The sequence below is a fragment of the Astatotilapia calliptera genome, chromosome 3 (genome assembly GCF_964374335.1).
Source record: "Astatotilapia calliptera chromosome 3, fAstCal68.1, whole genome shotgun sequence".
Classification (NCBI taxonomy): domain Eukaryota; kingdom Metazoa; phylum Chordata; class Actinopteri; order Cichliformes; family Cichlidae; genus Astatotilapia; species Astatotilapia calliptera.
The window spans coordinates 78,060,499-78,078,192 of record NC_137424.1 but is presented as its reverse complement, the minus strand read 5'-3'; the positions used below and the strand labels follow the sequence as shown (position 1 = coordinate 78,078,192).

The 17,694-nt window shown below is 42.7% G+C and overlaps 3 protein-coding genes across 5 annotated transcripts in view; 2 read left to right on the top strand and 1 right to left on the bottom strand.

The window, feature by feature from the left end:
- The window catches only part of LOC113016447 (uncharacterized), a 180,127-nt gene that overhangs the window by 76,687 nt on the left and 85,746 nt on the right, over positions 1–17,694 (top strand). Inside the window, exon 1 of one of the 3 annotated variants that reach the window (XM_080299351.1) lies at positions 2,834–2,984. The exons of the other annotated variants lie outside the window; for them this stretch is intronic. Coding sequence (XP_080155477.1) covers positions 2,948–2,984 — 37 coding nt within the window. The 5' untranslated portion in view covers positions 2,834–2,947. Of the gene's footprint in view, positions 1–2,833; positions 2,985–17,694 lie in introns of those variants that run through there. 3 annotated transcript variants of the gene reach the window in all.
- Positions 11,923–13,559, top strand: LOC145425898 (uncharacterized). Its single transcript, XM_080299364.1, has 2 exons — positions 11,923–12,434; positions 13,231–13,559. Exons 1-2 carry the CDS (start codon positions 12,073–12,075, stop codon positions 13,532–13,534), a joined length of 666 nt encoding a protein of 221 aa, XP_080155490.1. The 5' UTR covers positions 11,923–12,072; the 3' UTR covers positions 13,535–13,559.
- Positions 14,060–16,260, bottom strand: LOC113015610 (uncharacterized). Its single transcript, XM_026157652.2, has 4 exons — positions 15,744–16,260; positions 15,351–15,602; positions 14,693–14,782; positions 14,060–14,521 (listed from the first exon to the last, which is right to left on the bottom strand). The coding sequence occupies exons 1-4, from the start codon at positions 15,871–15,873 to the stop codon at positions 14,262–14,264; spliced, it is 732 nt and encodes a 243-aa protein (XP_026013437.2). The 5' UTR covers positions 15,874–16,260; the 3' UTR covers positions 14,060–14,261.

Genomic DNA, 17,694 nt, shown 5'->3' with positions numbered 1-17,694 from the left:
TGGATACAGATGAATTGCTGGAAGTACTTGATGCACATGAGTGCAAGCAGGTTCCTACTAAGGACACACTGCTCCCTGTTTTGGCACAGATAGGACACAAAGTACTTATTCAGGCCCCAATGTCTGTAATCAAGTGCTGGCGTCCCGTTGTGGGTTCTGTAGCTGGTTTACTCCCACCAGAAGGACTGCATCATTTCATTGCAGAAAAAAACCCAACTGTAAAAACAGTGAAGGAGCTTCTAATCTTTCCAGAGGAGATGACAGCTGCCCAGTCAACAGTTTCTCGTTACCTGAAAAGGTACATTGGAGAAATTGATTTCAATATCTCCCAGACCACAGACTCATAATACAAGTCAGTGCTTTATAAAAAAAGAAAAAGAAAAAAGAAAGTTGTGTTTTCAAAATTGGAGTTCAAGTTATTTTTACTTCCAATAGTGTTAACATGCTACATGGGTAGTGTAGTATGTGTAGACGATTTTTTTTTAAATTTTCATTGTAAGTGGGCTAAAGCAGTTAATTAAAAGTAGTCTAACATAAACGCTGTAATTTGATTATTTTAATAAACAAGTAACTTGGATGGATTCGATGCTGGCGTGACCACAGTGCACACGTCTGCTGTTGCTCACAGTGGTCCAAGGGACGCTCAGGGAGTTTGTGTGTTCGCTCAGACACGTGAAACATTAGAGGGAACATTGTCTACCACACATCACACTCATAAAAAGCATGACTACAGTTTCATAGTTTTTATTATGTTTTTACTGATTAAACAGTAAAAGTTAATTAAAAAAAATCCCAAAACAGATTCCCACTGATGTCAACATCTCCCAATGTTAAATTTTGAAGGAATCAACACAGACAATTAAATGTGAAAATGTCACATTTGACTTCTTTTCTCATCAGCACATGAGCATTTATATCATAAATCACATTTATATTGGGTTATATTTGATCCTGTATTACTGAAAACTATGACTTAAGTGGAAGTTAATGAAAACTGATGATATTACTCTTAATTTATTGAGGCTCTTCCATAACTCAGATTATGTTATTAATCTGTTGCAGATCTTATTACTGCCTCATGAATCAGATTTTAACAGGATGTGTTCAGTTTAACTCTCTCACCACTGTTAAGGTTCAAAATTGAGGAAGGAGAGTACAAACCACCATGGTCCAGAAGCTCTTGGTCAAACGATGATTTTTAATGAATACACACGTGTGGGAAGAACACTCTGTACGCAGACAGCAAGTGATCTTCGACTTAATCAAAGCATAAACAGATATTTTATAGCATCAGGGTTTGATTTACTGACGCCCCCTTCATGCGTCACAGACAGGATATATACACATACGTCAATATCAAAACCACAACGACTTTTGACACAATTTAAAAGAACAATTGTCTTCTATCTTCATAACAGCTGTCACTGCCGGATGCTCGCTTGTCATCTTGACACCTCAGCAGCAGTTCTGCTACAAACTGCTCTTTTTGCAACCCCAAGCAAAACATAATTAAACTTTTACCTATAAATGATTCTCTCTAACTAAGTGTGTGTGTGTCTGTGTGCAACACGTTCTCACTCCCAAAGCGTAACATTTTACGCTAGGTGACAAATCGTCACCATATTACGTTTTCGGCTACCCACCACGTTCCTAAATGACGACCTCGGAAAAAAGAGGAAATATGAGAACTGTCTGGACTGAATCTACACATGTTTGCTCTTTTTCTTCAAATCGCTTAGAAACACGCTATTTAACATCATTAAAGTCCTGGTTAAGGTCAGGAATAAGGTTATGGTCAGGGCTAGGGATAAGGTTAGGTTTAGGGCTGGAATACAGGGCTGGAACGTCTATTACCGCGGGAGCGTCATTGAACTGGATTCCAGCCATAGCCCGCCGCGTACCATAAGAACGCCGAAGGTCTCCTTTCACGTTCCTCAGGAACGCCGCGGGACGTGACAAAACGTCGACATGTTACGCCTCGGGAGTGAGAACGGGCTGCTGTGTGCTAACCACAATTGCACCCTGTTTCACCTCGCCGACTAGCTCCTGACCCCTAACCAGACAGAGAGACAGAAGCCACACTCAGATATGTAACAACTGAAACTATATATGTGTCATCTACTAAATAAATGTTTTAATCAAGAACCCCTACTAAAAGCTTAATACAAGAATATGAACATATAAAATATATTAAAATGAACTGTTGTGTAAGCATGTATTGCAATTCCTTCTATGTTCTAGTTTTCCCTCAGCATGGATCATCTAGACACTCTCACTAGTGAAGCTTTAGACCATTAATGAACCTGAACATCAACTCAAATAAGCACAGATATGCAATATGTATAAAATAGTTATAACTGCACCTGAAATACAAAGTTAATATAATAACTTGTATGCATAAACATCTTAAGGCCATCTTAAAGCTATCTGTTACATTGTTAGAGCAATGATCATATTGCAGATTATATTATGCTGGTAATAATGATTTTTAACAATAGCAGTAAAATAATTTCCCTGCTCCACACCACTTTAAAGGCTGAAGCTTTAAATCATAATATAATAATGTTTTATTTTTATAAAACATGTTTTAAATAGAAACGCTTTTATAATTTCACCATAACAAAGTTCACTTCCTGCATGAAGGTGATCACAGCTCCATGAACTATTCCCACAAACATCACTGAGCCTCAGACTTTCTTTAACAGGCCTGTCAGACCACAGTGATCCAGCTGTTTGTGTTCATGTGGCACATTTATACGTTTCATTTAAAATCTACTTCACATTTTATTATCTGATATCTGCGACACACGGAGACTTCCTGTTAAACAGAAAGTAACCTTTGTGCGTGGGCGTGTTTGGAGCTGCAGGTGTGTCCAGCTGTGGGTTCGTTGGGTCAGCAGAGGATTTAACGGGACTTTGTGTCGGTTTGAGTTGTTTTTAAAGGAGGATGAAGACGCTGGTGGTGCTCCTGCTCCTCATGAACGGTAAGAAAGTCTCTGTTTGACCTGCAGCAGCTCCGCAGACAGTCCTCTGTGAGCGGAAGTGCTACACTCAGGTGCAGCTCGCGCCTCTGACGTCCAGGGGTCTGCTTTGGTCTTTTCTGAGTAGGTAGTGCGATTCCCCCTGCCGTGAGCCTCTTTGGGCTCTCGTACTCTGGGGGCATCTAGATGTCTGGAACCTGCATCTCCTCCATGCCTGCTTCATCTCCTGGGGGGGGGGGCTATGGCTCCATATACCCACTATTAGACAGTTACATTGTAAAAGCTTGTGAACACAAGCGCTCACACACACAGGTGCACACACACGTACTCACAGACACACTATCTTGGTTGGCTGCTGCCTCTAAACATATCATGTAGTCCTGTGTGCTGCTGTTAAGGGTTCAAATATTGAGGAGGGATACAGGAGGTAATCCAAATAACAACACTGATCCGGCCGGGTGGAGTCAAACGATGATTTTAATGAACACACGCAGCGTGGGGAGATGTACACTGCAAAACATCAGCTGTAGATCTCCGCCCAAAAAGACACTTCAGATTGCTTTTGATTCATCAGGGTTAACGCCCCCTCATGCGTCATCAGATACAAAACATGCACACGTCAAGTCAAAACCACAATGACCTTTAACACAGTTTGAAAAGAACATCGCCTCGTCTCCATCCCAGGAGTCTTCCTGTCGCACGTCCTGCCCGCGCTCATCTTCTGGAACATCAGGCCCACCTTCTGCAACAAACTGTTCTTTTGCAAACACAATTTTGCAGTTGCAAGCTTTTACAAAATATCATTTGAACCTTCACCTACCCCTGAGTCTAACTGCTGTGTAAGTCTGTGTGTGTGTGTGTGTGTGTGTGTGTGTGTGTGTGTGTGTGTGTGTGTGTGTGTGTGTGTGTGTGTGTCGACCTGACATTCACTCAGTTTCACCTCTCACCTCACCAGCTAAACCTTGTAACCTTTCCACCAGACAGAAGGCCAGCACGTACACATTGAAGATTATAACAAGCATTCAAAAGCATTTAAGATTATAGATTTAACTCAACAGTTTAAAGTGGTTATAACTGCACCTGTAATAAAGGCTAATTGGGTACCAATATGTTTAAACATCTGAATGCAATATCAATATTAATTATTAATGCAATGGTAATGATGGTTATTAACAATAGCAGCAAAATATTTCTCTAATCCCCACACTGCTCAGTGTGTCTTATAAGCAGGTTTGGAGCAGATCCTCAGTGTTTCTTTCTCTCCCTCTCCTTCTGTAAACTTCCTCACCAATTTCTTTCTTTTTCCTTTCTTCGGAAGGTCTTTTCTGTTCTGATAGTAATATCTCAAAATAAAAAATCCTAATAAATTTCTAATAAAATATGACTGCCATTATAGCAAAAGCAGTAATGATGCACTTTGGAAAATAATTCTTTTGGGCATTTTTTTGGCCTTCAGATAATAATTCTCATTCTCGTCTTGTCCTGTGCAGCTATACTGCCGGACAGGACAGGCAAAAAACAGAATATAATAATCATGGCTGTCACTGTTAACGCATTTAAGCCCCATTAACACAATTTTCATGACTAACGCGATTAACAATTAAGCCATCTGAGTGCAGAATGACTTAAAATCCCTGAAATGTCTCTGTCAATGCATTTTGGGCAGTTTTTCTAAAGCTTGTGCAGAAGCCCCCCTGCTGGATGAGCCCCATCCAGGGGTCTGCTTTGGTCTTTTCCAAAAGAAAAGAGAGAGACTGCAGCAGTCCAGGAGTTTGGTTAATTTTTTTAAATTAAGTCTCACCAAAGATTTGTTTACATGAAAATGTTTGTGAGGCTTAATCTGAATTCGGTGCAGCCAAACTTGAACTTCTTGTTTTATAGTAAACAGCACGTGTGACTATAAACATGGTTTCCTGGAAACAGAAATGGGCAATTTTATCATTAGTAGAGTCATAGATAACTAGGAAAACAATCACAACACATCATCTACTCAACACAAGCAACATCTCACAATGTCCACAAGGGGTCACTGCAGACCCAGAATTGGCTAAATAGCGCATGTCTTACAAGTTGCTAATAGTGAGGCATAAATATGGCAAGCTAGTGTGGAGCAGGGAAATTATTTTACTGCTATTGTTAAATAATTGTCATCATTACCATTGCATTAATAATATAATCTGGAGTTTATATTGCATTCAGGGGTTAAACAGTGTCTCTTTCAGAAAGACTGAGTTGCAGGCTGACAGGAAGTTGTATGCAGAAGTGAAAGCAGGAAGTTATTTTGAGCAGCAGGCTAAGACGAGGCTTTAACAATGTAACAGACAGCTTTAAGAAGGCTTTAAGGTTTTATGCATACAGGTATTAAATTAACTTTGTATTCCAGGTGCAGTTATAACTATTTTATACATATTGCATATCTGTGCTTATTTGAGTTGATGTTCAGGTTCTTTAAAGGTCTTAAGCTTCATCTAGTGAGAGTGTCTAGATGATCCATGCTGAGGGAAAACTAGAACATAGAAGGAATTGCAATACATGCTTACAAAACACTTATATATCAGATCATTTTATATTAAGCTTTTAAGTAGAGGTTCTTGGTTAAAACATTTATTTAGTAGAAGACATACACATAGTCTCAGTGAGCCTCTGGTCTAGTGAAAGGTCAGAAGTGCAACAGGTGAATTGAGAAAGAGCATTTGAGGACGAGACACAGACAGTAGGTGAAGAGGTGACACAAAGAGCATGTGAGGTCAACACATACACACACATTACTTAGATTTATTTAGAGGAGAGATTAGTTATGTCTCGACAAGAAAGAGGAACAATTCACTTTAAAATAAGAACGGAAAGTACCAGCCATGAAAATAGAAGATGATCTTCTAGGTGAAAAGTCATTCTGGTGTTGATCTGATCTATGTATAAAATGTATCTGTGACGCATGAAGGGGCGTCAGTAAACAAACCCTGATGCTATAAAATATCTGTTCATGCTTTGATTAAGTTGAAGACTACTTGCTGTCGGCGTACAGAGTATCTTCCCACACGTGTGTTCATTAAAATCATTGTTTGACCAAGAGCTTCTGGACCAAGAGTGGTTTGTACTCTCCCTCCTCAATTTTGAACCTTAACACTAGCAACAGCTAAAGGAAACCATAGAAAAGTCCTTTATTCCTCATCCCGCTGATTGTAGTCATTGCAGGAGATTACAGCCAGATTATAATCAGCATCATGTTAATGAATCTGCCAAAGTAAGAACACTTACAGATCCATCAACTCACTCAGTCACACAAAACTGCATCATAGCTGCGTCACAGCAGCTCCTTCAGTCATTCCCACTCTGTGTGCTGAGCACGTGACCACTGGTGCGCTTGGTTCCTTTGGGTGCGCTTGATTCTTGCTTCTAGACATCCTGAGGCCGAGTCAGAGCAGGAAGTTGGAACAATGTTTGTATTTTTGTGCAAAGCTAACTGAAGCTTGTGCTGTATTAACATAATGATAAAATCATATCAGTATATGTGAGTACAAACTTTAGTCTAACTTTTTATTCTAACTGTATTCAGCTTGAACCAGAAGAAAAAGAAGGACAATAAAACTATGTTTCTATTTCCTGTTGCTACTTTGTAGAGGGCGACTTTGCCTCTAAACAGGAACATGTGTACAGCCCTGCATCAGCAGCTTCATTCTTATACAGACCTTTCTACTCTGTGTGTTAAACTGAGCTCTATGTTTGCTACATAGCAGTCAATGAATCCAGTTTTTACACCACAGTTAAGTTAATGTAGTTAAATCTGTGTATTTGTAACTCAAACATTCAGTGTTTTAAACAGAAACCTGACTTTGACATATTTAAGTTGGTATGAACACAGTCAGAGCTGCTGCTGCTTTTATTGTTCTGTTGCTTTTTCAAAGCTTTCTGTGCAAATCAATAGAAATATTTATTGTTGCATCTTAAAGCTGCCAGCACAGCAGCAGCATGAGGAGAAGAGTGTTTGCTCAGGAAATACACGGGTCCCTGAAGAGTTCAAACAGGAAATATTCCTGCATTAAATCTGCAGTTCAATCATCAGCAGATTACTGTCAGTGTCATCTGTCACCAGGCAGGTTTTAACAGGCATGTAAGCCACATATTATTAGAACACCCTTTTATATTTGGATGATAAACACATTTAGTTGTGTTTGGTCTTTAACTTGTGCTCAGTTTCCACAATGAATTCATGATGGAAATCTCTAATAAACTATCAAAATAGGCACTATTTCTCCCCCACCACACTCTCTGTCGGTGGCTGGTGCCCCCATCCTCTGGTGAGTTGGTGGCTCTTGGTGCTCGGGTGTGTTCTGGGTAATGGCTGCTTGGTGGGGCCTGCCCCCCTGGCTCTGTCAGGCCCCTGCTTGGGGGTGAGGAGGTCTTTGGGTCTCAGATCTCTGGGCCTGTGTGCGCTCTGCTCTGGTGCAGCCGGCTGCTGGGATCCTGCAGGCTCCTCGCTGAGACCCCTGTGACTTCAGCACCATGGCTGCAGTTTCTCTGTTGTCTGGTTTTGTTGTGTGTGTGTGTGTGTGTGTGTGTGTGTGTGTGTGTGTGTGTGTGTGTGTGTGTGTGTGTGTGTGTGTGTGTGTGTGTTTGATCGTTTTTTGTTTGTTTGTTTTTTAGGGCAGGTTTGGAGCAGATCCTCAGTGCTTTCTCTCCCTCTCCTTCTGTAAACTTCCTCACTAATTTCTTTCTTTTTCTTTTCTGTTCTGATTCTAATAACTCAGAATAAAAACTCCTAATAAACTTCTAATAAAATATGACCATTATAGCAAAAGCAGCAATGATGCACTTGGGAAAATCACAACACATGTAAGAAGTAGAAAGTTCAGATATGTGTTTAAAATTGTAGGGAGTAAAAAGTAGTTAGAAAAAAAAACTACTCAGGTAAAGTACAGATACCTGAAAATTGTACTTAAGTACTTACTGCCCAACTCTGGAGAAGAGGAGAGTTTTATTCCTCACATTATGTAAATAATAATGTAAACTTTATTGATCCCTGTGGGTAAACTCCTCTCTGCATTTAACCCACTCACTCAGTGAAGCAGTGGCAGCCATTGGGCGCCCGGGGAGCAGCGTGTAGGGACGGTACCTTGATCAGGGGTACCTGAGGGGAGCTGTTCAGGGGAATCGAACCCCTGATCTTCCGATCATGGGCCACCACTCTACCTACTGAGCTATCTCTGCCTGATAAATGAGTTAGCTGTTAGAACTGTCATCAGTTACTATGAAACTATGTAATCAATATACAGTAATAATGTAACATTAGAGTACTGACCTGAATGAGTTTTGCCTCCTGAGGGTTACAGCTGTGTATGATGTGTTTAACAGGCACAAACTAAGATTTACAAACATGTTCATCCAAACTTCACATTAAATACACCTCCATGAGTCACCTGATACACACCTGTGCACGTGTAGTTGTGAGACTGTCAGCTTTCAGTGAGCTCACATTTAGGCTGCGTCCACACGTACTCGGGGATTTTTGAAAACGCAGATTTTTCTATGTGTTTGCACCTTTCGTCCACACGTAAACGCCGTTTTCGATCACTGAAAACTGAGATTTTTAAAACACAGTTTGTGCTTTTACGTGTTGACGAGGAAAACAGAGATTTAGTCACGCAGCGGCAAAGGTGTGCGCCTTTTTTGACGTGCCGCTGTGCGCCACGTTATTGTTTACATGAGATGAATTTCTACAATGGTGGATAAACACAAAATACTGTTGCTGTTAATCTATCTGCAGTTTTACACACGTACATGTACACACACAGTTACTGTCCCTCCATTTACAAAGACGTCAGAGTGAACAGAGTCAACACAGACGCTCTCACAACCTAAATCCAGACGCCACGTCGTTGACGGTTTTTAATGAATTTAATTTGTATTTAATTTAAATTTATGCATGTTGTGTGTATTTGTTCATTCCTAAGTTGTGAGTCTACAGCAGCCAGAGTACTGATTTTGGTCATTAACATTTGATGAAGGCACTTAAAAACACAAACACTTTTCAGAAGTACTTCAGGTTTGCATCAAACCTGCTCACTCTTTCCCTCCCAGGCTTCTAGACTCCTGATTGGCCAACATTTCTACACGGCGTGGATTTGACATGTTCTTGACCGTGTTTGACTGCGTTTTTGGCGAGATTTTCTTTAAAAACACAAACAGAAAATCTCAGTTTTCCAAAGTACGTGTGGACGTAGCCTTAGTGTGAGCAGCCAAACATGATGGCAGACTGCCACAGATCACTTCTGAGGAAAGAGGAGGCGTTCAGCTTCCTCATAGTTTCACACCTGCATGAAGCAGCCTCACCCTGACAGCTTCAAATCACTGTGTCAGCTGATCACTTCCTGTCCTGTGATTGGCTGAGCTTCAGGCCTTCTCTCAGTCAAACTGGAAACAGGGATTGAGACAGTGTGAGGGTTTGTGGAGTGCCACAGTGCTGTAATGAATACTGTAGTGGAAGAAGTTCTTTCACACTCTTCATCCTGGAGCTGCTTTATGTCCATGATCTGCATGGAAACACATCTATGGAGAGGAAATCCAGCTGCTGAGGGTCACATCTGCATCATTGTAGCTACAGTGGATGTTTCAGCGTCAGGACTGAAGGCGGAGCTTTGTGCGTGTCAGGGTGAGGCCGCAGCAGCCGCCTCCACCCGGAGCGCTCGGGCGTGAAACTAGGAGGAAAGCCGACGTCCTCCTCTTTCCTCAGAAGTGATCTGTGGCCGGCCGGACTTCATTCCACAGATGTGCTTTAACAAAGTGTGAAGCTGAACTCTGAGCTGTGACAGTGAAGCAGTGTGAGAGTGTCAGTAGATGATCAGCAGAGGAAAGTGAAGCTGCTGTGAGCTGATGTCCTGAAGGGCTTTTAAAGAGTCTCTGAGTTTGACAGGACAAATACACATGTGCGGCTTGGCATTTGTGCTGTACGTAACAAGTCACGTGACGTGACGCTGCGGCTGTGATTGGTTCGGCTCTGCGCTACTTAATTTGGATTGGCTGTTCTTTTTTTTTTTTTTTTTTAAGAGGACAAGAGCGGCGAGGTCTATCGCAATAGTTTAATTTTTCTATCGAGAAAAAGTTATATCGCGATACATATCGTTATCGTTCTATCGCCCAGCTCTAGATCAAACTAACAATCCAAAGCAGCAACTTTCAAATCTCTGGATTCTTCTTGGTGGCTTTCAGATGAGCTCGTGTTACAATCAGCTGCTGTGTGTGTTGTTGTGTAGCTGAAGCTCGGACTCACATTTCATATGTGACCAAAGGAAACTTGGTGCTGTGTGACACACTTTAGATTCTCTGCTGCTGCTTTGAACTCTTCAAACTAAAGAGCCAAACGGATGATTGACTGTGCAGCTCTGACATGGCACCAAATGTCCCTGTTATCAGCTGCTGGATGGACGTTATCAGAGCTTTTTAGTGCCACACGGATCACCAGGAGCTCCTCCTCTGTCTGCAAACAGGCTCAGCAGCTCTGATCATTGGAGTCAGCACAGAGTGTGGGGACATCTAGTGGTGGTGGAGAGAAGTGCATGTAACGTGTGTGTGTTGTGTTAATCAGCATGAGTAGTTAGGGGGACGTGCCTCCCTGTGCCTGATGGGAGTCCTTGTAATTACCCAGCATGCTGTGCTGTGTGCTTCATTTCTAACACTGGTTTCACTGAAGAGCTTTCTGAGCTTCTTTCATTGATTGTGACCAACGTACATGTTTGCTGTGGATCCACATCTGCTCTTACTGCTGATGTCATGAAGCTGTTTGAGTGGTGAGCAGTCAAAGCAGCAGGTCCTAACAGGGACATAGCAGGATATTCATGCCTGTAAATGAGCTGTAACTGCACATATGAGCACAGCTGGTCTGCATGTAGTGAACACAAAGAGTGTGTGTCCAAATTTCGAGGCTGCATTTGTGGGCCGATTACATCACAGCGACGCGACGAAAGCTGTCCAAATTTGGTGTCCTTTTTTCAGTGTTCTATTTGTTCCTGAATAAATCGGTTTGGCTGAGATTAAAATTATAGTTTTCACACAGCTGAATAAACGTCAAACAGAAACTGATTAAACAAAAGTGTGAGATGATAGACGCCAGTGTCCTGTTATATTTTAGATAGCAAGGAGCAGACGGCTGAGTTTATTAAACTCGTATATCTATCTGTCTGTCTATCTATCTGTCTGTCTATCTATCTGTCTGTCTATCTGTCTGTCTGTCTGTCTGTCTATGATGCAGAGCCTTCAGTTTTCAGGCCCCTCAACTGTGGAACCAGCTTCCAGTTTGGATTCAGGAGACAGACACTATCTCTACTTTTAAGATTAGGCTTAAAACTTTCCATAACAGCAGAGTGCAAGGGCATTGATAGAACACCATACCCAAGTGGCCAGCATATATAGTATATATATAGTATACAGCAGTCCTTCCCAAATAGTGGGGCGCACCCAGGGGAACTTGCTTTTTTAGCCGTGCTAGAAAGTGTAATTGCACATTCACTGCAGTGAGTGCAGAGTTTTTTGCATGTGTGCAGACACAGTACAGAGCAGGAGATATGAAGTGCAGTAAACAAGCCCTCAAGAAAAATGAAAAAATGAAAAGAGAGGCAGAAATAATTAGACAAAAGTCTCCCAAAAACTAAGACAAAGAAATATGACCAAGCGTATGTAGCACTTGGCTTCACAGTAACAGAAAATAATTGAGAAGCACTGACATAAAATAACGCCTGTGCTGAGTATGGCCTGGAGGTCAAAATGGGAGACGCTCTCTAGGGTGGTCGAGAATGACCAAGCTAAGATCCTGTGGGACAGATGGACAAACTAGTGGTGGCTAACCAGCCGGACATAGTGGTGTTGGACAAGCAGAGGAAGACGGCTGTAGTGATAGACGTTGCAATACTGAATGACAGCAATATCAGGAAGAAGCAACACGAGAAGCCTAACGGTGTGTTCACACCGAACGCGATGGACGCGAATAAAACGCCCCAAACGCCCCTAATTTGACGCGTGTACATTCGCGTCTCAACGCGTGTCCAAGAAAAATCCATCGCGCGTCAAAATATGATATTTTGACGCGCGTGAACCGGAAATGTGGGAGGAATGTGGGAGGGAGTTGTGCCAGACCTGGTTTTGCAAGATGGCAGCTATCGAGCTAGCGCTTGAAGAGAGAGTCTCCCTTCTCTATGTACTGTGGAGAGCAGAGCAGCAGCGTAAAAGACGTCCTCGCCGTACCTGGGTCCATCAAGTCCTCCAGGCGCGTGAGCAGTTTGGTGAGTTTCACCATTTGCTCCAGGAGCTGCGCCTGGATGACGGCAGATTCCAGCGATATCATCGTCTGTCACCCGGCCAGTTTGAGGACCTGCTTTCCCGCGTCGGTCCCAGAATCGCCCGCCTAGACACCAATTACAGGCGCTCAATCCCACCTGCAGAGCGCCTGTCCGTCTGCCTGAGGTTAGTAAAAGTGGTCAATACGGTAGTCCTTTATTGATACCTGTGCTAATATATGCTAAACCATCCATTTATACACTGCTAACATGGATGTGCTATGCTAACAGTGAATGCTGTCGGCGTTTACTGATGGCATAGCACATCCATGTTAGCAGTGTATCGTGTATACACTGCTAACATGGATGTGCTATAACAGTGAATGCTGTCGGCGTGTATAAACTATCGTTTATACACTGCTAACATGGATGTGCTATGCTAACAGTGAATGCTGTCGGCGTTTACTGATGGCATAGCACATCCATGTTAGCAGTGTATCGTGTATACACTGCTAACATGGATGTGCTATGCTAACAGTGAATGCTCTCGGTGTTTACCGATAGCAAACTGGTACTGTTTATAATATTTCTAGTGATACTCAGATGGTCTCATCAAGTCCCGATTTAATTCGATTTATGCTGTTATCAGTGGTTGAATGATAGCATGGCTGTGGTGTCATAGGTATGCTCTCGGTGTTTGCTGATATCAAACTGGTATTAGGACCACTGTGGGTTAATCTTTGTAGTGATACACACTCCTTTTGTTTATTTATACCTGGTTTAATTTCTGGGATAGTTGAATATTTGTATATAATCACTGCAGACTGTTTTAGATTATATCAAATATATATCATGTAATTATCCTTATAATTACAAAATGTTTTATGTAAGATTTATGTTTTGGAATTTGTAATTTTGGAATTTCAATAATGTATTTTGTAACTGCAGTACACATAATACACATTTTAAACAATTTTGTCCAGGTTCCTTGCCACCGGGGACTCCTTCAGGACCATCGCGTTCAGTTTTCAAGTTGGTGTGTCCAGGGTGAGCCAGATCATCCCCCAGGTAGCGACGGCCATCTGGGACTGTCTAGTGGACGATTTCACGGCTGTGCCTTCAACTGAAGACTGGCGGTCCATCGCAGAGGGATTCCAGGAGCGCTGGAACTTCCCCCTCTGTTGTGGAGCTCTGGATGGGAAGCACGTCCAGACGAAGGCACCCCCCAACTCAGGATCCATGTTCCACAACTACAAGGGAACTTTCTCCTTTTTAAAATTTTCTTAATAAATGGATCTCTACTCCAAAATAACCTAACCTCTCTTTATTCTCTTAAGTAACTTGTCTTCACTATGTTCCTATAACCAGTGTGATGCAAAAGTTTGAGCAACCTTATTAATAGTCATTATTTTCCTGTATGAATCGGTTACAGTAAAAAATGTCAATTACATATATCATATAGGAGACACACACATTGATATACACTACATATTTATGTTATTTCTCTTTTTATGTGTTGCCAATATATGCACCTGCTTTATTTAGTGTAAAGTTATTGCACACTTTCTGTAAATCCAGTGAACTGCATTTCACTTCTCAAATATCACTGTGTGTGTCTCCTATATGATGTATTTAACTGACAATTTAAATTGTGACAAATAACGATTTGTACAGGACAATGATGGCTATTAACAAGGTTGCCCAAACTTTTGCATCCCACTGTATCAGTATATTTTGTCATTAGTATAATATGAAATAAATTCTACTTGTGTCAAGTCGGGTGCCAATATTTGCTGTGTAGTAGAACAGAGACATTTGTCATTATAAATGTTTATTTGATAAAATATATAAATTCAGTAATAAAAAGATTCAACATAAATATATGAAATTTAACTATTTACAGAGAGACAGGAATAAAAAGGACCCAGCTTGGAGTGGAAGAGCCTCAGGGGAGAAGGAGGAGAAGAATAAGAACATTGTTTCTGCCCTGGAGAGCTGCTGCCTCATCAGAAAACTACTGATCATTAGGGTCCAATGTTTCCAAATTTAGCACAGCTGTGCTGTTGTCAAAAACTAATTTATGAATTTGGAATTTCACGAATTCTCGTGTCTGAGGCGGCATGCTCTCCAGAGCAGGAACAAGGCCGAGGAGGAAATACTCTGTTGCAGACGGGCGTGGCCTCTTTAGGGACTCCAGGATAGCCAGCTCCACCGCCGATGGACCATCCTGGGACCCTTCCCTCGACCGCCTTCGAGCTCTCCTCCTCTGTGGGCCTGTAAAAAACAGAACAAAACACCACAAAGAAATGAGAAGGCTGCTACTAGATTGTCATTTTCAAAATTGAAAAAAACCAGGATATGAACAGATTGGTTGTAGATATTTAGTAAAGGTGATCACAAGGGAATCCAAGCAAGTAAAAAGCTATCAGTGCTTGATGTTCATACCTGTGGGTGCAGCAGCAGGAGTGGAGGGACCAGGGACTGGGGAGTCAGGAGAAGCAACAGGGGAGGACTCTGCTGCATGATAACTTGACTCTATCAAGACAATATTAAATGTTAACAGGTTGAAGACAATAGTCATAGAGAATATTATATTATTATATACTTATTATTATATACAGTGGTCTCCCATTTATTGCAGCACATGAACAGTAGTCACAGTTCTCACAAGTTGATTCTCAAAGTGCAAACCTTTGTCGATTTTAAAACGTAAAAGTATTATGCTGCGCTTTTTCTCCGTCTGCGGCGCCACTTTTGTGCGCCTTTTTTGCTCCCGGTGCAGGTGTCTATTTCCGAATGAGGGTCATAGTTATGAGTGTTTTTGTGCTGTTTTTTTCTATTTGAAGTGATGGTTATCAAAACCAAACATAATAAGTTTGGCAAGCGCAGGAGACACGACACGGAGGAGATTTGTCATTTGGGCTGCAGAATGCAATGCGCATCGTTGAAAGCTGTACGGTGCAATAAAAAAAATCAGCGAAAAGGCGAGGCAGTGACGGATGAACAGCGGGACTACTTTATACTGTTTATTAATAAACAAAATATATTCCTGTATGACAACACGCATAAATTAACTGCCTACATTAATTAATTGTAAACATACCTTCTGACTGACACTCCCCTGCTGCCTCTTCGGGCTGTCCCTGGTCCTCGGGGGAGAAGTTCTCCACGGTCCGCACCATATTACCGCTGGTCTCCCGCGGGGTGAGGAAGGGGTCCAGAAACCCCATGACCGCGAAGAACTTCCATCTCCTCCCCGATCCTGCTGCAGACCCACTCCTCTTCTCCTTCTCTGACCTCTTCTCCTTATTATAGGTGTCCCTGAGGCTCTTCCACTTTCTCCTGCAGATGTCCTCTGAATAAACGCATTATCTGGTTAGCGGAAAGGTATTTGTACAACAGTGGGAAAATCGCGGGACAGTAGGCGCGCTTGCTAGCTTTTGCACGGCTTCATCGGGTCAGTCTGAAAATTAAAAAGAAGAAGGAATGAACTTACCAGGTTGCCCGATCTCCTCACTTATGTGTCTCCAAGCTAGGTCCTTTTTATTCCTGTCTCGGTAGAAATAGGAGCTGGCATCGTATAGCTCGGGGTGGTTAGCCACGGCGCTGATCAGCTTTTCCTCCATACTGAATGAAGAATGAAGGGCTTTGGCTGGATCTGCCCCTTTGACCTAGGTAACAGCCACGTCACCAGGCTCCTGATTGGTTGTCGCGGCGCGATTTGACGCTGGAGTTCAGATTTTTCCAACTCGAGCGGTAGACGCGAAACGCGCGTATGCACAAAGTGCAACACAAAAACTCACGCGCGTGGTTTTATTCGCGCGTCAAACGCGCCAGACGCGCTACACTGACGCGCGTTTCACGCGTTTTGGCGTTTTCGCGACGCAAATCTGCTTCCGAATTTTCGCGGGACCCGCAATCGCGCGTCATCGCGCCTTTCCATTGACTTTACATGTAAACCTGACGCTCTATTCGCGTCCATCGCGTTCGGTGTGAACACACCGTAAGAAATACCAAGGGCTCAGAGAAGAGCTCGAGAGGATGTGGAGGGTGAAGGTGACGGTGGTCCCCGTGGTAATCAGAGCACTAGGTGCGGTGACTCCCAAGCTAGGCGAGTGGCTCCAGCAGATCCCGGGAACAACATCGGAGATCTCTGTCCAGAAGAGCGCAGTCCTGGGAACAGCTAAGATACTGCGCAGGACCCTCAAGCTCCCAGGCCTCTGGTAGAGGACCCGAGCTTGAAGGATAAAGAGACTTTTTGTAGGAAGAATGCAAAAATGCCAGGGCTCATTTTCCACCCCATTCCAGCCCCGTTTTTATCTGACACATTTGAAAAAGTCCTCCAGTCCTCCCCCATCTCATGTGTGGACATGACTGGACTCTTTGATGATGTTTTTATTTTTTATTGTTTTTATTTGTCTGTCATACTATTCACTTTATTTGTTCAGGTTTTTAACTGTGTTTGTTAAAATGTTGAATGTTTCTGTCGTTCTGTCTCCTGGTTTCTGTAAATGTGTCTAAACTTGATCTTCACCTCAAAGTGACTCATGGAGTCTCTGTCTGTGTGTCCTCAGTTTCCCAGCATGCCTCAGCTGTCGAGCTGTATGAGGGGGACTCGTTCATCCTGCCCTGTCAGTTTGACACTTTCGATCTGACTGACCCCTCAGTGGTGTGGAGTCGCTCCGACCTCAGTCCTCCAACCGTCCACCAGCGTCAGCCTCAAGGAGACGAACTGAAAGATCAAAACCAGCGTTACAGCAGCCGAACATCCATGAAGACTGACGCTCTGGAAACTGGAGACCTCAGCCTGAACCTGACCAACCTCCAACTGTCTGACAGCGCCACCTACACCTGCTCCATCAGAGACTTTGGAGATGAACTGAGTCGGAGTGATGTACAGCTGCAGGTCAAAGGTCAGCAACAAACACCTGCTGTAGACACATCTGACATCACTCAGATAAAACTTTATTATTTTAACACGGTCAGAATAACCATGTTAGCTTTATGAGTAAAGTAAAGGCCTCTTCATTAAATTCATTGAGTCAGAGGTCAAAGGTCACGTTGTTCTTTGTGTTCCTCCACAGAACAGTTTCCATCCTGGGCCAAAGCTCTCCTGGTTCTCCTGGTTCTTCTTGTGGTTTCTGGAGGTCTTTTATTTCATTTCCGGCACTATTTCATGTCAGGTGAGTGTCTCCTACTACACTACCCATAATGCCGATGGTCAGCAGAAGTTCTGTGTTTCCAGCACTGTAAAAGACCCTCAGGGTGGCTGTAGCTCAGGAGGTCATCTGCTAATTGGAAGGTTGGTAGTTTGATCTCTGGCTGCTCCAGTCTGCATGTCAAATATCTTTGGGCAACATGCTAACCTCCTGTGCATCCATCAGAGTATGACTGTGTGTGAATGTTAGATAAAAAGCACGTCGCAACACATAGAAAAAGAATGTTTG

Excerpts from the sequence above, each read along its gene's own strand:
- LOC145425898 (XM_080299364.1), top strand. The coding sequence starts at position 12,073 with ATGTGGGAGGAATGTGGGAGGGAGTTGTGCCAGACCTGGTTTTGCAAG. Across the intron at positions 12,435-13,230 it reads CGCCTGTCCGTCTGCCTGAG|GTTCCTTGCCACCGGGGACT; the intron begins GTTAGTAAAAGT and ends AATTTTGTCCAG.
- LOC113015610 (XM_026157652.2), bottom strand. The coding sequence starts at position 15,873 with ATGGAGGAAAAGCTGATCAGCGCCGTGGCTAACCACCCCGAGCTATAC. Across the intron at positions 15,603-15,743 it reads TGAGGAGATCGGGCAACCTG|AGGACATCTGCAGGAGAAAG; the intron begins GTAAGTTCATTC and ends GCGTTTATTCAG. Across the intron at positions 14,783-15,350 it reads AGGGGAGTGTCAGTCAGAAG|AGTCAAGTTATCATGCAGCA; the intron begins GTATGTTTACAA and ends TTGTCTTGATAG.